The sequence below is a fragment of the Anguilla rostrata genome, chromosome 4 (genome assembly GCF_018555375.3).
Source record: "Anguilla rostrata isolate EN2019 chromosome 4, ASM1855537v3, whole genome shotgun sequence".
In the NCBI taxonomy this organism is placed as follows: Eukaryota; Metazoa; Chordata; class Actinopteri; order Anguilliformes; family Anguillidae; genus Anguilla; species Anguilla rostrata.
Genome location: NC_057936.1, coordinates 59,031,917 through 59,051,447, shown reverse-complemented (window position 1 = coordinate 59,051,447; position 19,531 = coordinate 59,031,917). Strand labels below are relative to the sequence as shown.

Below are 19,531 nucleotides of genomic sequence, written 5' to 3'. Positions count from 1 at the left end.
CATCGTCACTGTAGTCCAACATTAGGTGGCAGGTTTGTCTGGTTTAAACAGAAAAAACACGGTTTTGCTATTTTGCATCAGTGTGTGAGCAGACCTTTTAATTTGATGTCGATAGATGGGGAAGCTTCAGGTCTGGTAGCACGTTTTGGTGGGTATTTGAAATGCACGAAGTTCCTGCTAAAGACTGATCACTATAATAGTATTCTATAAGGTTTTTCCAGCTGGAGCCACAAACTCTTTTCGATCTCATGCAACAAAAGCCCTGTGTGCAGAGATTCCTCTATGAGTAGACCCCTGGGAGCTTTCATCACTGGTTGATTTTGGAACTGTGTTCAGTGAAAGTTTTGGTTGGTGGGCAGGAGTTGAAAAAACCTCTCAGTGTTAATTAATTAATTAATTAATTTATTCTTTTTTCTTTCTTCTCTTCTTCTTCTGCTGCAAGCTTAAAGCCTTTCTTGGGTATTCTACCTCTTGGCTGACAGCAGTTTTGCAACAAAATGCAAAAAGACCTAAAAATTGCAGAGGGCTGTCTAAACATCCATTTATAAAAATGGCCAGTGAACAAACTGTTCATTTCCTTGCTTACAAAATTTTTTGAGTTCCATCTTTGGTGACTAACGTATGTTGCACTGGTATTGATGGAAACAGGAAGTGGACTTTTAACCGGTTCATGCATGGAAAGTAAATGGGACCATCATGCAACATGAAGTGCATTCTGGCCTTTATTATCCCTATTGTAGGGGCGAGCGTGTGTTTTAATTACGGCACCCACAACCTATTGGTTTACACGGAAGGTTCGTGGCTGTGTTGATTTACTGGCACGTTAGCCCGACTTCCTCCACCCACCCAACGGAGGAGCGACAGGCTCCGCGAGGGAGAAAAAGGCTGAGAGTGAAACACAAGCCCCAGGACCGTGCCCAAGACCGTGGCCTTTCGACAGTGGGAAATGTCAGGCAGAAATAGCATACTCCACTGAGGCTGGTTAAGGGGATGACTGCTATTGACACACATTAGTGGCGAGGTAGAGGACAGCAAGCGCGCGTCGCTTGAAAGTCAGAGGTGAGCGGATAAAAGCCTCTTAAATGTCTCCCTGCTTGATGATTTTGAGAAATGACTAATGAGGCAGTCACAGAATAGATAGGCCGCCATCCATCACAGTGTTTCGTCCCATGAGCACCAGGAACTGCGTACATGTTTGTGTGTCACGTGTATACTTCGTGTCTGTGCCTACGCGTACATATTTGTTTGCTTTGTTTGCGTGCGTGTCTATGCCCATGTGTCTGTGTGTGTGTGTGTGTGTGTGTGTGTGTGAGTGTGTGTATATTTGTGCACTTATCTGCTTGGCGTCGATGGTTTTGTGTGTGCAAGCATGTGAAACCGCGCGTGTCAGGGGCGGGTCAGCGGTGGCTAAGTCCAGTGTATTGTGCGTGCTTGCTGGAATTCCTGCATGCAAATGGAATTCTGTCAGGCAGTCTGCCGGGGGTTTTGCACTGGGGCCTGTGAGTAATCTCCCTCTCCAGCCCTGACTGCCCCTGCGACTGGGCTTTCCCCAGGCATGTGTGTGGGTGCAGGGGCCACAGCCCCGTTACCCTGGCCTCCTAGGCCCCGTCTCCGCTCACATCTGGCCGCGTGGAGAGAAACACAGATCTAGTGTGACCCCCCTTTTCCCACAACTGAGCGCCACATCCAGCTTTCTATTTAATCTTGGGCAAGGAATGGCTCTTTTCAGTTTTTTATACCCTTGTTGTTTGAATCCGGAAACCCTTTATGATACCCAGGGTGTTTTCCTCCTCAGTAAATGGCCTTTCTGTTTAACAAGAGCTTGCCAGGTCCTGTTTCACATTTACTGTGTTCCATGGTCCCATTCTCCGAGAAACGTATCCTCACTTAAACTTGCTTGAACATGAACGAAACCTTCCAGTTCGTTATTTTTTCTTTATAAAAAAGGAAAGCTGTTGCTGTTAATTAATTCATGGTTTTATACATAATTGTTTCAATTTCTCACCTTTCTGGCTGCACGAATGTGTATTTCAGGAACTAACACAAATACCACATATTTTGTTGGTATAAATATAGCATAAATATAAATGTTGTAGCAAAAAATATTAATGTAACATATCATTTACAACAATAAAAATAACATCTATGTATAATTAATATTAATATATTAGGGACAACTTAAAAACTTGCTGTTTCTGTATTGCAACGCAGTGATCCAAATCCCTTGAAAGCCCACTGAGAGAAGCGTTTCAGGTGATGTGTTATTTCTGCATTTCTGACCTCCCGTGTGGTGAACTCTTGGCAAAGGGCAGACCGTGACCCCTCCTGACCTCAGCAGATCTCTTCACCGTGTCTGAGAGTGCTTCTGTGAAATCAGTGCAGGCGGGCAGGGGAGAATCCTGCGAGTAAATTAAACCTTCCCTTTCTCGCCGTGAAGAGGAGTCCATCGCGCCTGCTAGCATCGCTCTACCTTCACTGCTGTCCACAAAGGGGTACAGAGCTGGGGTGCTGTCCCCCAAGAGATTATCAGCTCCTACCGATTGTGTTTGCCTGTGTGTATTTATTTGCCTGTGCATCTGTCAGTATGCAGGTGAATGTCTCGAAAAAATGTGTGTGTGTGTGTGTGTGTGTATATGCTTGTGTGTCTGTATGTGAGGGCATAGTTCTAGGTCTTAGATTAGTTAGTAGCATCTCTTCGTCCCAGGAGAACCTGGCTTCTTCCAGCACTGTCCCCAGAAATCAGCTGTGTATGCCTGAGCGTTTACCAGGTGTGGAAATTGATTAATTCCTCAGGCACCACTATTCCATAAAACAAATGGATACTTGGCTTTACGCGTGTGTGCATTGCTGAGTGTCGTTTATTTGTGACACCGTTGTTTTCGCTCACCAGGAGACTCGACTGCAACACAAAAATGTCAACTCGGCTGAAAAGGTCACAGTGTTTTCTTGCTCCTATAGAGCTGCAAAACCCAGCCCACAGATATCAGCCTCATTGTGAGTGAAATCCAAGAGAGGTCAGTAACAGTGTCTCTGGTGTCCAGTTAAGCTGGGGCTTAAATTAAAGGTTGAGTAGGTAGAGTATAGGACCGTACAGTGGCCACAAAGTCTGCATGACCAGCAGAGAAGCAGCTGCAATAACTGCATACACTGGGATTTTTGAATGAAAAGACTACTTCAAATCAAACCTTTCCTTCAAATCCAAAAAACAAAATCCCATATTCTTCATACTTCGCTTTAAATAAGAGAAACCACATCTGAATCTGAATGCTAATTGGTGTCCTTCATGTTTGACAGAAATGTCTAGTTGGCCTCGTGCTGTCTAACACTTCTTATAATCTGAGAGGGTGTCAGTACTCGAGTGAAAGCTGTTTCCTGGCTTGACGTAGCGAACATGACACAGTGTCAGCAACGAGCATGTCTATCTCTGCGGTGGGAGTGACAGTTCGGCTGGTCACACGGGCAGCCGCATCTCGACCCGCGAATGCCCAGCCCCCCCCCCCATCCCCCCCGCCTGCCCCTCTAACTAAATAAACATGTGCAGGGAAAGCGAGGGGTTAACAGGGCGAGCCGGGGGGGCGGGGGGGAAGGGGGGTAAGGGGGGGCGGCCCCGGGGAGCTCATTAGTGCCAGACGGGGGGAGACATTAACACACACGCTGAGTTATTACGCCAACGTGGGCTTTCTCAATAATGAAGGCTTGTAACCTGAAGGGGCCTGCAATCTTACTCTGGCGGGCCGTGCCGATTGGTCGGTTCCCCACGGCACTGACGCTGGGAGGACCTGGCCTCGGTCAGTCAGTGGCTCGCTCACATTTTCATTCTTAAAGACTGCACAGGCTGCTTGTTTGTTTCCCGCTAATACGTGTCTGGCGCTGTGCGTCACCGAGTAACCAATTGGGACGTCACCAAGGGTCCAAAGACTGGTTATTTTTGGAAACAAATACACAAATAAGGAGATTATTGTCTTAAAGTAATCCTTGAACAAGTTTTAAGTACCCTTTTCCCTGCTTTTGTCCTATTATCTTTTTCTTTTCTTTTTTTTCCATAGCTTCACCTGCCATAGACTCATATTTTTATGGAAGCGTATTTTAGAATCCTTGGTAAATGCATAAAGTACTAGGCATGAAGTTACTCAGGAGGTTATCAGCTTCTTCATTCAAAGTAGGTATTACGGTTATATCAAAGACAAGCGTTTTCTTCTGAAAACAAACACACTCCTGCCATTTTCATTGGAGGAGCACCAGGTACCATGCAATGTTTGTTTATCCGCCTGTTTTACAACCATCACTTTAATTGATTGTTCCCTTTCAGCCTCCCCCCCTCCCCCCCATCGCTCCGTAAAAATAAACAGCCTATAAAGCAAAACATGTGTTTCTCTTTTTACCAAACCGGTGCACAGTTGGCTCTGGATTCTGCATGTGACCCCGCTTCCAAAAGCCAGGAAAGCCATGTTGTTTTCATTAGTGCCCTCTGTTTTATAGCGAAATGGCCTAGCTGCGGGTAGCGGTCCAATCCAAAACCCAAATACTATCCATAGCAACCAGTTTCTTTTCTCCCTACTCCCCCCTCTCTCTCCCTCCTCCAACGACCCAGTGATTCGGTTTAGCTGCTGCTCGGTTATCTGCTCTGCTCTGCTCTGCTCTGTGTTAATACTCCTTTTTTTTGTGTTGACTGGGGGGGGGACAAACCCTAATAATGCAAAAGGTTCCACACAAACTCTTTCAGCTCTCAGAGTGGTCACAGGTGACGGGGGAAGCGGAGCGAGTCCAGAACCGTGCGCGTCGGCCTGGACCCGAGGAGCCGCGCGGTTTCCACTCCTCTCTTCTGACAAACAGCGTGTCTGTTTTTATCGCTGGAAAATCGGGGAAAGGAAGAAAAAGTCAAGCTTTAGTAAATAAATCTGAAGCCGTTCGGGGCTGTTTCCATGAACCCTTTAAAGACAACCGTCTCTTTTGTTTTAACAAGCTCAACATGCAGTCTTTGTTTAATTCCCAGGTGTCTCATATAAAGCATATGTGGTGTTTTATTCTTCTATAATGACCTAGAAGTAGGACAGTATTTCAGTACACTCTGGAATAACTCAAGATTTATCGTGGTAGGATCTCATGTACAGTATATGGCTCTATCAGATGATACACCACATGGCCGAAAGTATGTGGACACCTGACATCCAACATCTCATCCAAAATTACGGGCATTGATATGGAGTTGATCCACCCTTTTCTGCTATTACAACCTCCACTCTTCTGGTAAGGCTTTACACTTGATGTTGGAGCATTGCTGCAGGGATTTGCTTCCATTCAGCCAGAAGTGCATTGGTGAGGTCAGGCACTAATTGGGAGATTGGCTTTCCAATTGATCCCAAAGGTGCTGGATGGGGTTGAGGTCAGGGCTCTGTGCAGGCCAGTCAAAGTCTACCACACCGTTCTCAAAAAAACAATTACACAATAAAAGCATGTCAATGTTTTTTTTAATTTTTTTTAAAGATCAGCACATTATAATTATTCAGAAATACTAATTATGATTGTAATGAATACCAGCATACGCAGGGAGTTTGGTAACCCCAGTACTCAGACCATGACTATATCATGAACTAAATGAGAGATAAATTTGTAGTTTTTTTAAGATTCTCTGGCTTACTAACTGTTAAAGCTAGTAGACCTGGTACCAGCTGTGTCAGCCAAACTGTTATGTTGTGCTTTGTACATAAGTGCAGCACATATTGGTAAGGATAGATAGTTCCAGATCAAATAGATGCTCTACGCTTTTCTATCAATCTGTGTCTCAGATGCTCTATCCCTCTTGAACAAGACAATAGAGGTCGTTCTCGTGAACAGCATCATTGTAGATCATTATCTGTAATACCTTATGCTGATCAGTTTATTTGAATCCCCTCATTATGTACAATAGAACATCATAAGTGAGTTATCTAAAGGCTTGAATCAAGAAGCACGATCCGATTTTGGAAGCCCAGGGTCTGGCCTTTTCACATGAGAACTAAACATCTTTCTTTGGCAGGAATGTATTGACCAACAAAGCCCTGGTTGAACTGGTATGCCTCAATGCGCCCTTATTTCCATTTTTTCTCTACTGCTAAATTTAATGCAGTTCTGCTTTCATCCTACTATACAGAGTAACACTGATTTAGAAATACCTTAACTGTTCTTCTTTCCAGAAGACCTTTTAATCTACTCAAAAGCCTTTTGCAGAGTATACATTTTTCTTGTCAGTGTTAAATGAACTTGGAGACTGCGCCATTTAAAATTCAAAATGTCAGTTGCCAGCTCTTGTTATAAATGACTTTAACTGCTTTTGCTGTCTGGTGCTAAAGTGCTTTCCTTTGTCAATGCACTCACGGTTCCTTAACGTTATTGGTTCTTGCTTGATGTCTTCATTTAATAACAGAGGCCTTTGTATTATTTCCAAGTACGCTCATTTGTATAGTCACCTCAATGTAGTCCTTGATGTAGTTATTATGGTGGTTCAAAAAATACATTGTGACTTTTGATTTATTTGTTAGCTATAGTGCAATTCAGAGCACGTTTGATGTATATGCCCAAGGCACAAGCGAACAAAATTAACCATTGAGGATTAATGTAAAATAGTATGAATTCAGGCACAAAGAAATTTAAAAATGCTTTTTTGTTAGTCATCTGTGAGGCTAAACTGTGATATATATTATTTAGCATTACAATTTTAAAAGAAAGAAAAACAATGCTTTCCTCCTGATATTACAGTGTTCAGTTAGGGTGTGGCTTTGGTTTCCTAGGCCACCCGGGCCAAGGCTAGCCCAGAAAGGCAAAAGAGTCCAGAAGACAAGATACTAGAGTCACTAGTGATGCTGGGATTGCTTGTGGCTTGTTCACAACAGACCTGTTTCGATTGTTTCCGTTTTTTGTGTGTTTCTTGACTACGGAAGACGGCGTAGACGTCGAAAAACGTCAGTCCTACCCTTTTCATTAAAACAATGTGTTTTGGCCCTGAGCAATGTGTGCTCCGCTCGAGAGTTTCTTATTTTGGGCCAGTCCTTGTGAAATGTCCAGGTAAGGAGACTTTTTTTTATTTTTATTTTTATTACTCCAGGCCTGTTTTCGGTTTAGTGCCATGCGCGCATTCCAGGGGGGCAGAAAAGAAGCAGGGGGCGACCCAGTTTTCAGGCACAAATCAGCCCTGTACATTACGGGAATCTCCATTAAGAAGCTGCTAATATGGCTGAAGGTTCAGCCAGGACCTAGAGTAAATCCTGCCCTTATCTAAACACAAGGGAGGACAGGATTACTGTCTGGGCACTGGAATTCCCCACAGTAGAACTCTGTGCATAACAGAAAAGGTCAGGAGTCATGTGACTAAAACTGGCCCACAATGAGTCCGCATCGGTCAAACTCCTAATGTGTTGAAATGGGGATGTTTTATGCATCCTTAGTCAATTAAACAAGTTTTTATAAACAATTTTGACTGCAGCAGTGTTTTAAGTCGGAACCACAAAGACTTTGGAGATACAGGAAAAGCACTCTCGCAAGCATGTGCAAGTGATGTGAGCATAACACAAAGAGGGAGAAAAATGTAAACAAGGACATGGCCTTAGCCCTTTTACTTCAGTGGTCCGTCGCTGCGTATGATGTCCTCAACGATACACCAAATATTTTTGTTTGACAGGGGGAAAAGATCAGTTGTAGCACTAACGGAGAAAAAAAGAGTGCATATGACCTGTGTTTGTTTTCCAGAGGGCAGTAGGGTAACGGAGAAGAGCATGAGAAAAGTGCTAGAAGCAGATAAGAGAAGAGTGAGAGGGAGGGAGGGAGATTTGGGGTCTGCAAAGGATCACAGGGCTGCTTGATTGTAGCAACAGCGTGCTGCTCTCCTCCCCTGAATGCTGCCTGGTTAACCTGTGGGTCACCGGCAGTGTCATGTGATGAATTCAATACCTGGCATACTGTATGAGAACAACAAACTCCTACTGACACGTACACACATAAGCGCACGCATGCACACATACACACACACACAAATACTGTACTGCTTGGGGTTGAAGCTATAGTGATATATTTACAGTTTATAACACCATGCGATATGCTTAACATATTTATAATCTCCATGCATGACTTCTTCAGAGATGTGCATTTGTGAAATTAACCTTAAATAAGTCTTTTAACATAAAATATTTCCACGGAAGGGGTTTTAAAGTCTGATGAAATAGTCGCTGGTAGTCGCTCAGTCATTTCAGGTGAACAGACCGTTCTGTGCAAACAAGCAGCCGATAGTCCCCATTTGTTACTCAATCTGGCGTGTGCCAGCATGGGGTTAGGTTACACACACATCTGTTGATCTGTATTTGTGAGTACAGTTTGTTATGGAGTCAGCTGCTTATAAACTTTGAGAGGCTTCAAAATGAGGCCAATTTCAGCAAAACCGTAATAACTATTCACATGGAAACTAAGGAATTTAAGACATTATGGGTAATGGGAATGTTTTATGAGTATACCACTGCCCCTGGTTGAGATTTGTGTGCGGCATATGGAATGTGGTTTCTGTTTACAAGTTCATTGTAAATGGCACCTAGGGTGATTGTATAGGATAATACATTTCAAGGAAAGAGCCTAGTTGGATGTACAAGTCATTAATGAATCAGCCTAGGCCCTGTAGTCTTGGTGCGTGCTTGGTACATATAGTAACATTTATTTAACAAAAAAAATCCTATGATTAAAAAATCCTTTATTCACTAGCCCCAGTAATGACCACACCACAGGCTCATTTGCTGGAGTAAATCTCCTGAATGAACTGCTGTTTCGAAGGGTAAGCAGAACACAACATCATGTTCAGTTCTTTAGGTTACGCTAATGCTTGGCAAATGTCTCTCACCAGATTCGAGCGTATGAGAGCTCGGATTGATCAGAGCGGAGAGGCTATGCCGTGTTGTTGACTGATATGCGATACGAGCAGACCATCTGTAACCCCCGCCATCCCCGTGACTCCCCCACCCACCTCTCCCCGGAGCGTCTGCCCCAGTAAACGTGCGCTGCCTCACACACAGACATCCCCCACCCCACCCCACCCCCCGGGGACAGCCTCCTCCAGTCTGATCGTCTGGCCGCTGTTGGCACCCCAGCCTGCTGGCACCGTGTAAGACAAGACGCCATGCTCCTCACCCGCTCTCACAGAGCAAGCAACCAGACCCCCAGGGACCAGACAGGGACAGGCTCTTTTGGGGAAGTGCATATAAACAACTCCCTGAGGGGCTATAAAAAAAAAAAAAAAATAAAATTAAAAAAAAACAGACATGGCGAGTCTTAATCTTGTGTGTGGCGTGCCCATCGCAGTGGTGTCTAGCGTGCGGAGGGGCTGAAAGTTAAAGGTGACATTGATCTAATTTTGACCTCATTTAACCCAGTAATGCGAGAGGTGGCGTGGGTCCCCCCGCAGCCATGTGTCTGAGTCTCCGTGATCAAAGGGAGGTGTGAGTAACAGCCCCTTCACACCGCCATCTACAGCACACACACACACCGCTACCATCGCGCTCCCAGCCCTGGGATCACGCACCCCCATTAGTTTCACATTTCTCGAAAATGGTAAAGATTTTAATTTTTTTTTTTTAATCGGGGTTTTTTACGATTATCTGCACGGCGTTAAAACGCAGTCAACGCCGCCCGCCGACGTTTTCTGCGTCCCTCTCATTTATTCCGAGAGTAAATTCCCGCAGCGATGCCTCAGTGACAGGAGGCTGCGGCCCGACGCCTCTGAAACATTTCGCGTGCGCTGACACTCGCCATTGTGGTCCGGTATGCGCGCAATGCGTTTGATCCGTGGGGGCTGGGAGCGCGCAGCGCTCAGACAGAAACCAGCCACCAGGCCGCTGTGACGGACGGGCCGAGGGGGAGGGGTGGGGCCGGGGGGGGCGGAGTGTTCTGCGGAACTCACAGAGAAGCCCATGCACCTTTCACACATTAATACTTCAGCGCATTTCGAAGATTCGCCAGCCTGCGGTGTGAAGTTTTAACTGAAAAAAGAGGCTGTTTCCTTCTGCTTATTATCATTTTGATTTTTATGGTTTTATGCAGTTTCATTTGACTGTTATTGTACATTTGCATTAATGTAAACAAAAACAAAAAAAACAACCAAGTTGGGAAACGGGCGATTAACTACCAGTAAGTTCAGAGGAATTTCCTTTTGAGAGACAAGACAGGAAGAGGGGTTTCACACATGTGTGGGCAGGGCACTCCAGGGTAACTGACAAATCTTTCTTTTTACTTTACTATCTGATTGTTCAATATAAAAAAAAGATAAGACATGTTAAGAGTTTCTTCAGCTGTACATCTGCAAGCACCAGTGATCATTGTTTCTTTCCTTACTGCTTGTTTATTGACAACACAAATGACTAGGCCTACTTCTTTTTACATTTTTATAAAAAATACAAGTCACTTACTTTTAAAGTCACATTTCCTTTGCATGGCCCATTTGGACACATTGGTGTCCCAGCTTCTCTGAAATGAAAGCCTGAAAATTTACCTGAAAGATGAAACAATGGATTGTTCTTGTCTTCTAAAGCACTGCCATTCATGTTGTGACGTCGCTACTGGCTAGCATTATGATGAGGCATAATCTTACAGCCCACAAAATGTGCTGGACATCTCATTAGTTGAACCCAGAACTGTAAACAGAATGAAAGTTTTTTTTTAAAAAATTTTAAATTAGTGTAGCTATAGTAAAGTTCTCGTCTACTGTTTTCTCAATAACTGCTCCATAATGGAACAAATAAGTTGCCCATGTTTTCACTCCGTCCTTGGAGGGTGACATTACCTGAAAGTGTCTTTAGGATTTTATTTCAGCGTTCACAGCATGATGATTTATTGATCTGCCTGCATTAAGTTTTATTTTCCCAGCCGCAGTCCACAGAGAGAAAAGTGCAGTGACTCACCCAGCCACAATTTTAATCCTGTTGATGAGCTACAGACCACATAGCAGTTTTCGCTACACGAGAGCTGGTATTTTACTGCCACCTAGTGGACGTCAGGCATTTCACATACTTTTTCCAGGAAATTATGACCTAGTAAACGAATACAAAGTAAAAATTTCTGTTCACTTCCTAATAAAATTTCTTGAGACCCTGCACCCTAGAAACAGGAATGGGAAGGCGGGGTCTATGCTCAGATGACATTCCAGCCATACTTTATACATCTCTGACAGACAATAGGGAAGCCTCATCTCTTTGTCAGAGACATGTTAAAGAAGCTTTCATAGTTTGGACAAGAGAGTAACTGTCAGCAGTCCTTTGACTGACAGGCTCTCATGCCCTCTGGAGAGTTATAGGACCCTCAGCAATGTGGTCTGAACAACCCTTTGGTTATCCGTGCTACTCTCTACAACAATCACCTGATCCTCAGCGTGAGTATTCCCCAGAGAGAAGGCAGCAGGCCATACTCCACTGTCCATCTCTCACACAGACAGAGAGAGCTTCCGGAATCTTCTCTGTGCTGAAAATGAAACCTTTGTCTCTGCATAATTACCTATTGTTATCTGACAAGAATTTAACCAAAGTTCTGGTTCCACATGGTTCAGCTCAATCGTATTCATCTCTTTATTCCTCCAACAAGCAGGAGTTCCACATACAGTATCTACTTCAGATTTAGCCATTAGCCACATCTAGCCATGCTCAGTATGATAGATATGAACTTGTTTTGTGTTCCCTTTGCTTTTTTTTTTTGCATTCATGTGAAGCCATCACTTCAGATTTATGATGTGAGCGCATTATATATAGTGGTTAATATTGTCAATCAAAGAGTACACTCAAGACCAGTCCCAACCCAAGCAAGCAAGTAGCCTTGTTAGCCTTATTCAAAAATGTTTAAGTGCCATTCAGTCAGTATACTCTATAAAAAAAGCTGAAAACAGCTGTATCACACAGTACAGCTCAGATGAATGTCCGGTGTTATCTTCCAGCCAAGGCTATAAAAACAGACAAATTAGTTTCTTCTTTCTTCACAACACAATGTCTAGTGTAAAAAAATAAATAAAAAAATGTTTAAAAAAAAACTTCATAAAGCTTTTGTCAAAAATGAAGTCAGAAAGTGCTGAAGTTTCCATATTTAATCATTGAGAAATACAAGGGAAACAAATCTGTTTTCAACACCCTGTCCTGCTAAATTAGACTTATATGCATTTTTCATATCACTGTTTGACAATGACAGCAAAAGTAACCATTTTATTGATTCTGTTTTACAGAAAACTTTTGTGCTACTCTTTCACTACTCTCTAACAGAAGGCAATAGTTTTAAGAGCAGGAGCATTAGCATCACCTACCACTGGGGGGGGTGTTCATCAGTGAACTCACCCCAACTTGAAAAACAGAAAGGTATTTGTTGAGGTGAAGGCACTGTACAGGATACTTTGCATGTCTCACAGATCAATCATTCCATCACAGCCTGTTCAGCAATCAGTTATATATGGACTGCATAATATTACAGGGAATAGTCACATTGTTGGCGTGGACCTACTCACACATGTAGGATAGCCTTAGTGTATGGGGATGCTCAAAGGTATATTATTTATTAGAGTGCAATATTTATCTGTAAATTAACACTGAAATGATTCACATAAGGCGTGAGGACTCAATTTTAAATTTGCAATGATTCAAAAAAAAATTCTATCTTGTTTTTAATCTTGTTCTAGACCTGGGGCAAATACACATTTGTTTTGGATTCAAATAATTTTCTATGCTTTAATGGTCTTGCCTGGTGTACTGGAACCAATGAAATACTCACAAAAAGAGCAAACCTCACCTTCTGGTCATATTGGCAGGCTCAATTACACCAGGCAAAATCAATAAATGGACTGCATTTATATAGTGCTTTTATCCAGCGCTTTACAATTGATGCCTCTCATTCGCCAGAGCAGTTAGGGCTATGTCGCCGGACCTACGACTTGCCGGGGTTTGAACCGGCAACCCTCCGACTGCCAGACAATCGGTCTTACCTCCTGAGCTATGTTGCCCCATAGAGCACAGAAAAGTATTTGAATCCAAAACAAACACGTATTTGACCCAGGCCTGTCTCGTTCTTGTTTTTTCACTCTTCAATGATCACAGGAGACTTGGAGACTGCTTTCCTTCATGGCTGGGGTGTGTAGCGCAAGTACTTCTTCCCAGAGGGTAGTTCCTTGGTGTAAACCCCAGCAGGGAAAAGGGCTGAAGCCTCAGCTTCAGGAACATTAGGCAGGACCATGACTCGATCACCAGGCTGAGAGGAGTAGTGAGAGAGACAAGGATTAATCCAAATGAAATTGAAAAATGTATCAGTAAACAGCATCATGTAACATATCACAAACATTATCTTTTAAAAGCAGATACATTCAAACAAGCAACAGATATCTATATGATATGTAAAACCAAAGTGGGTTCTAGTCATTGTCCACAGGTGTGTTTACCCAGAATCCCATAGTAAACTTATGTCCAGGACAGAACCATATGGGGACAAAGCACACCCTGAACCAGGCCTTCAGTAGGGGAAGAGCCCACCTTCCAATCGACAGGGGTGGCCACTCTGTTCTTTGCAGTCAGCTGCAGGGAGTCAATGACCCGGAGCAGCTCGTTGAAGTTGCGTCCTGTCGTGGCGGGGTACAGAATGGACAGCTTCATCTTCTTGTCTGGGCCAATCACAAACACCTGAGAATCACAAGCAGATCGCAGTTGCACACTCTCAGGTACAAAGAATAGCAGGCTGTGGGGATAGAAGTACAAGTGTCTGTTCAGGTAGTGTGTGCGTTTGTGTGTTGTATTTGTTTATGTGTGTGTGTGTGCGTGCGTGCGTGCGTGTAGAACCTTGTGTACACCCCCAGGGAACATGAAGTGTGTGGCAAGCGCATCTGGGAAACTCACACAACGGGCAGTGAGCGGCACGCCGTCTTTGTCCCGCTCATCTGGGTCCAGCATGCCCAGCTTCACTGCCAGCTCCCTCTTGTCATCTGCAATGATGGGGAAAGGGAAAGGACAGCCGGGATCCTCCTGATTGTAGGCCATAATGTCCTGGAAAACAGACACAGCCAGAAGGGTCATAAGCATGCAGATGGTGTCTAAAATGCATAACTCTGACTCCCGCAGATAAGGACAGACCTTAGTCCAGCCACGGTGATCCTCCACGCTGTCGACAGACAGCGCGATCATTTTGACATCGCGCTCCTTGAACTCGTCGCTGAGCTTGGCGGCTTGGCCCAGCTCGGTGGTGCACACAGGGGTGTAGTCACGAGGATGGGAGAACAGGACGCCCCAGCTGAGAACGAGGGGAAGGGCATGAGGAGAGATTAGCGAGGCCTGCAGTGCAGCAAAGTTCTGAATTATCACTGGGAGCTTAAGCAACAGGTGGCTACGTCTAAACAGATCTAGGGCTTCAAGACCGCGAAACCTGGAAACACAAAAACGGTTGATATTAGGAATGCAAGGGAGGCCATGATGGATTTCCAGAAAATTCCAAATTTTATAAATCCTGTCTAAGCAACTCTGGCAATTTATCTTTTTGTAATCCTGCACTCGCAAGCACACTATTCACAGTTTGGATCACGGCCACCTCTAAAATCTTTATACTTAGATTGTACATGTCCAGCATATCAGATGAGCAATTAGTTACCCTGTAACTGATGGAGCATTAATGCACAGTTCACGCTGTCATCAAATGCACACTGGCACACGGGGTGATAATGTAGAAAATTATCTGAAAAGGTGATTGTTACAATATACATACAGGTAACCGCCAAAATTAAGAGCGCAAATGTTAAATGTCTTAATAGGGCAGTGGGTCACCACAAGTCTTAAGAACAGCTTCAAAGTGCCTTGGCATAGAATCTAGAGGTGTCTCTGTACTGGGGAGATGAGATACAGTTCCCACACAAGAAATTCCATCATTCGATGATTTGTTGATTGTGGTGAAAAACCCTGCCCCAAGCACCCCTCCAGAATCTCGCATAAAGGTTCAATCGGGTTGAGTTCTGATGACTGAGACAGCCATGGCATATGATTTACATCACTCTCATGCCCAGAAAATCATTCAGTGACCACACCTGCCCTGTAGATGGGGACATTGTCATCCTGGAAGAGACACTTCTATCAGGATAGAAATGCTTCATTATGCTATGATGGTGATCGCTCAAAATGGCTTTATATTTAGTGGTGTCTACCTTGCCCTTTAAAGTGCACCTAAACCATGCTAAGAAAATGTACCCTAAACATGTACTGTACCATAAAAGGGCTGTCAGAACCCTTCACTGTGGGAAACAATCACTCAACCCTGTGGGTTTCTTTAGGTGTGCACCATTCACACTTAAGAACAGGGTCAAGGATGGCTCATCCGAGAATAACTTTTTCCACAGCACAGTAGACCACTGTCTGCATCATCTGCACCACTTGCAAATATTCATTTTAGGTGTAACAAGGAGTTTGCCAAAATATGCCTCTCTGTGTTCTCAACAAACCATTCTTGATGAGAATGCCTGCACACAACGTAGATTGGTATTTATAATTAACCCTTTCAATTGAACATCTGTTTTGCCTGGCACCAAAATGCCTGAATACTTTGATTTAGATACTTCAGCTAGCTTTTTGCCAACCGATGAACTGGCAGAGGGTTTAGCTATTGTTCTGCATAAGACTCTTGAGGCAATTGCTCCACTAAAAATAAGTTCTTGAGAAGAAACTTGCCCCCTGGTATACTGGCCACCACGTGGGCTCATCAACAAGTCTCATAAAATGGAACGCAGATCGGGTTTCACTGAAGCACAGGTATTCTACTTTGCCTAGAAAAGAGTCTGGGTGCTTATAAGCATGCACTTCCCAATGTTAGGTCTTCCTCCTTTTCTAAGCTCATACAAGAAAATAAGAATAATTCCCATTTTCTGTTCAAAACAATTCCTGAACAAGTAATAATGCAACAACTAACTCAAATTCCAGCTTTATAAAGTAACAATGGTTTCCTGATCTTCTTTAATGATAATAAAACAGGAATTAGGGAAAAGATATTTGTTTGACAAATAGTTTGATATTTGTTGACAATACAGAGCTGCCTGCTAGACACACAGTTCACTGTGCTAGTTCACTCCCATACCTCAGAGGGAATTACACAAATTAGTTTCAACTTCCAAATCATCCACCTGCCTTACCGACACGGTTCTTCATTGCAATCAGATTGCGTTCCTACTTCCATTAAGATGGCAGAACTCCAGCCACTACTTCCTACTACCACCTAATTTAGTGCATCAGACTGTAACAATCGAAATTCGCATGTGAAATAGCCAGCAAATTAAATGTGGGGACGGTTTTGACATAAGAAACAACCTAACCGTAGTTTGACAGTTTGGCAGCTGTAAGTAGGAACACGAGCCCAATCCTGATAGACTTGTATTTCGTGTTTTCAAAAGATCAGCATTGTTCTTTATCAGGAAGTGGTTGGTTTTGGCCTGTCCCTTTTCACCGCATATCCAGGTCAGAGACAAGAGGCTCATTTAAAAAACTGCAGGGTTGCAAATTGATAAGAATGTTACGTCACACGCCTCTGCAGCTGCTCGTTGGACTATGACCGTTTGGATTTTTTATTCGTCTTTATCGAATGATGGTTTTATGCCTAGCTATAACAGCTGTTCTGCAGTTACACGAGTTGTGTTAATTGTGAACTAGTGTGCCTTTCTTGAATCTTAAGACTTCTGATGAACATGCTTCTCGTATAAATTCACTTTTTACCCGACATGCTTCCCATCAGTAAAGAAGCCGAATAAATCATTAGCTAACTTTTATTGGGATGGCAGGTATGCCCTGCCTAGGCGTAACTTGGCTGGATGGCAGCTGCCATATTTCTTCCTGTTGGCACAGCGTTGAATGCGGAACTATAGCCTACTTATGACAGCCAGTGCCCAGACGATTACAAAAACCCCGTGGCCTTGTTGCAAATCTTACGACATAGTGTTGGGCAGTTATTTCCCCATACGCGACGCGTATTCGAAGTTCAATCGCCCGCACCTGCGGACCTAAGCTACAGTAAGCATGTGGCGTGCGGTTTGAAACGGGGGGAAAGCTAGTTTGGTCCAGCCTGCTATATTGGTTGTAGTTATTAACCATTATAGTTGTACTATTAGATGTCCGTAGATTTCATGAATGGTGGTTGAACAGTCATCGATTGCGTCCAATTTAACACATGGTAACCAATAAGGAACGGCGGTTACGTAGTTTCTAAGCGACTGCAGCATGCTGCGTTTTTTCGTTAGTGACAATGCATATAGCCAGCAGGTTACGTAAGTGTATGATAGCTAACATTAACTAGCTAGCTAATTAACAGCATAACTGTGTCCAGCAACACGCTCGTTGCAGTATTATTGCCATATTACCTCAATCCTGGTATAGCAACATAGGCTACAGTACGAGTAGGGTACGTAATTTACGTAAAATAGCTAGCTAGAATATCAAAGAAACCTATGTAGACTGCGTGACGTTTAATGTGATAGTCTATGTTGCTATTTTACTCCTAACAGATTGTTACTTACGAGTCTCCCAAAAAGTCGTGGAATTTGATCTTGCCAATTGTTGTTTCGGCTTCAAAGTTTGGAAAAACGTCTCCTAACAATATTCCAGGCATGGTTACGACTTTTTCGACCAACTCCTGTATTACGTACGCGCATCCGAGGAGATGTTCTTCTATTGGAGATCTCTATCATCCCTCGCTCTAGTAGGCGGATCCGAATTGAAAGTGGGAGGGAGCTGTTCTTGGGTTACGCAAAGCTCCTAGTTATGCAAAGCAGTAGTCCACTGAACTTTATGATATGCGCTTTATGGCGTGGTCCAAAAACCTTTGGGGCTAATCTAATCGAATGGCTTGGTTTAAATTACATAAAAATCAGTGTATTTGGTTATAAAATAAACAATGCATAGTATGTATACATAGGAGTCGAGTTATCAAGACCTCACCCTTGTTAACTGTATTCAAAAAATTATAATTATTTTGGAATTATTTAAAAATAATGAAAAGTAGAAAGTTGTAGTCTCTTGATTGCATATGCACAATTTGGAGTTTAACCGCTGGATATCTTTTTAAATTATATAAGTTTTCATTACTTAACTTATCTGATCCTTTCCTCCTGGATGTACTTTGGATCTGGTATTCTTTTTGCATTTCTATACATTGCTTGGGGCGCCACGGCTCAGCAAGAAGGCCTGTATACCTGCTGTCTTTGGAAGCCGGAATACCCGGAGGAAACACACGCGGATCCGACCGGACTTGAACCCAGGAGTTTGCATGTGTGAAGCACATAACACTATACGCTCTGTCGTGTGGAGTTTGCATGTTCTCCCCGTGTCGGCGAGGGTTTCCGGGGTTCTCCGGTTTCCTCCCACAGTCTAAGAAGAGACTCTAAATTGCCCATAGGTTCTTATTTCAATGGGTATGAGTGAATGGTGCCCTGCGATAGATTGGTGAACTGTCCAGGGTGTATTCCGTTATCTCGCCAAATGTATGCTGGGATAGCACTCCGACCTGGAATAACTGTGTATAGATAATGGATGGATGGATTGATTATTGACTTGTTAATTATAGACTCGTAGTTGCCTGAATACTGACATATTGAAATTCTGCATTTGTTTGGAAGCCGGAATACCCGGAGGAAACACACGCGGATCCGACCGGATGATTTGAACCCAAGAGTTTGCATGTGTGAAGCACATAACACTATACGCTTGTGTCATATGAAACGTTTTACCTATTGTAGGCCTACGACTGAACCAGTGTTGGGTTATTCAGTCAATCGGCTCATAATACGCATGCGTAACTAAGCGTGATTAAATTAAATTAAGACAGTAAATCACCATTCTGGAAAGAATTATAGTCAGTTCCCTTCCCCAAGCATCCTGAGATGTTGATTTCAGTGAAGAGCTCATTAACAGTGGTGTCAAGCTGATGTCAAAATACTTATGGGATAACCGTCAAACATCGCTCACTCCAGGAAGTGTATGAGGACTCAAGGGTAGACTTTGGGGAAAGGGGATGAGCTTTCTACCATAAATAGGGTCACGAAGGGCATGTTAAATTAATTAGAAATTAAGTTTAGGCATGAAATAAGACCTATGAACGTACTGGCCGTTATTCCATATGAGACAACGAATATATGAGAGCATCCATGAAATCATTGTATTTTGAAATATTTCCAAGAAATACTTAGCAAATACCAAACTGATATAGACCTGTGATGTATTTGGCAGTGGTAGCCTATATTTTATCTGGAATGCAGGATGAAGGAGGTGTGGCGTGTGGACCCCATTGATTTGATTTTAATATTTGTTCAACATGTTAACTATCTTTATGGTATATGCGTTGTTGGGCTTGAATGGGCTATTCTCGTCATTGTGTTATGCTGCTATATGTGATGTCCAGTGATTTTTAACAGAACAACCCTTCATGCTCTACTCCTGTACTTTCAGATTAAATTCGATGTATTGACGGTAGATGGAGTTGTTGTGTTCACTTGACACTTTGTTGGCCATGTGATCATGTGATCATCGCTTGTCAGAAAATA

The 19,531-nt window shown here is 43.3% G+C and overlaps 1 protein-coding gene across 1 annotated transcript; it reads right to left on the bottom strand.

Moving 5' to 3' along the window:
* Positions 1–12,061: 12,061 nt before the first annotated feature.
* Positions 12,062–17,685, bottom strand: prdx6 (peroxiredoxin 6). Its single transcript, XM_064333574.1, has 6 exons — positions 17,510–17,685; positions 14,100–14,256; positions 13,866–14,012; positions 13,506–13,652; positions 12,994–13,227; positions 12,062–12,823 (listed from the first exon to the last, which is right to left on the bottom strand). Exons 1-5 carry the CDS (start codon positions 17,599–17,601, stop codon positions 13,099–13,101), a joined length of 672 nt encoding a protein of 223 aa, XP_064189644.1. The 5' UTR covers positions 17,602–17,685; the 3' UTR covers positions 12,062–12,823; positions 12,994–13,098.
* Between the last annotated feature and the right edge of the window lie 1,846 nt (positions 17,686–19,531).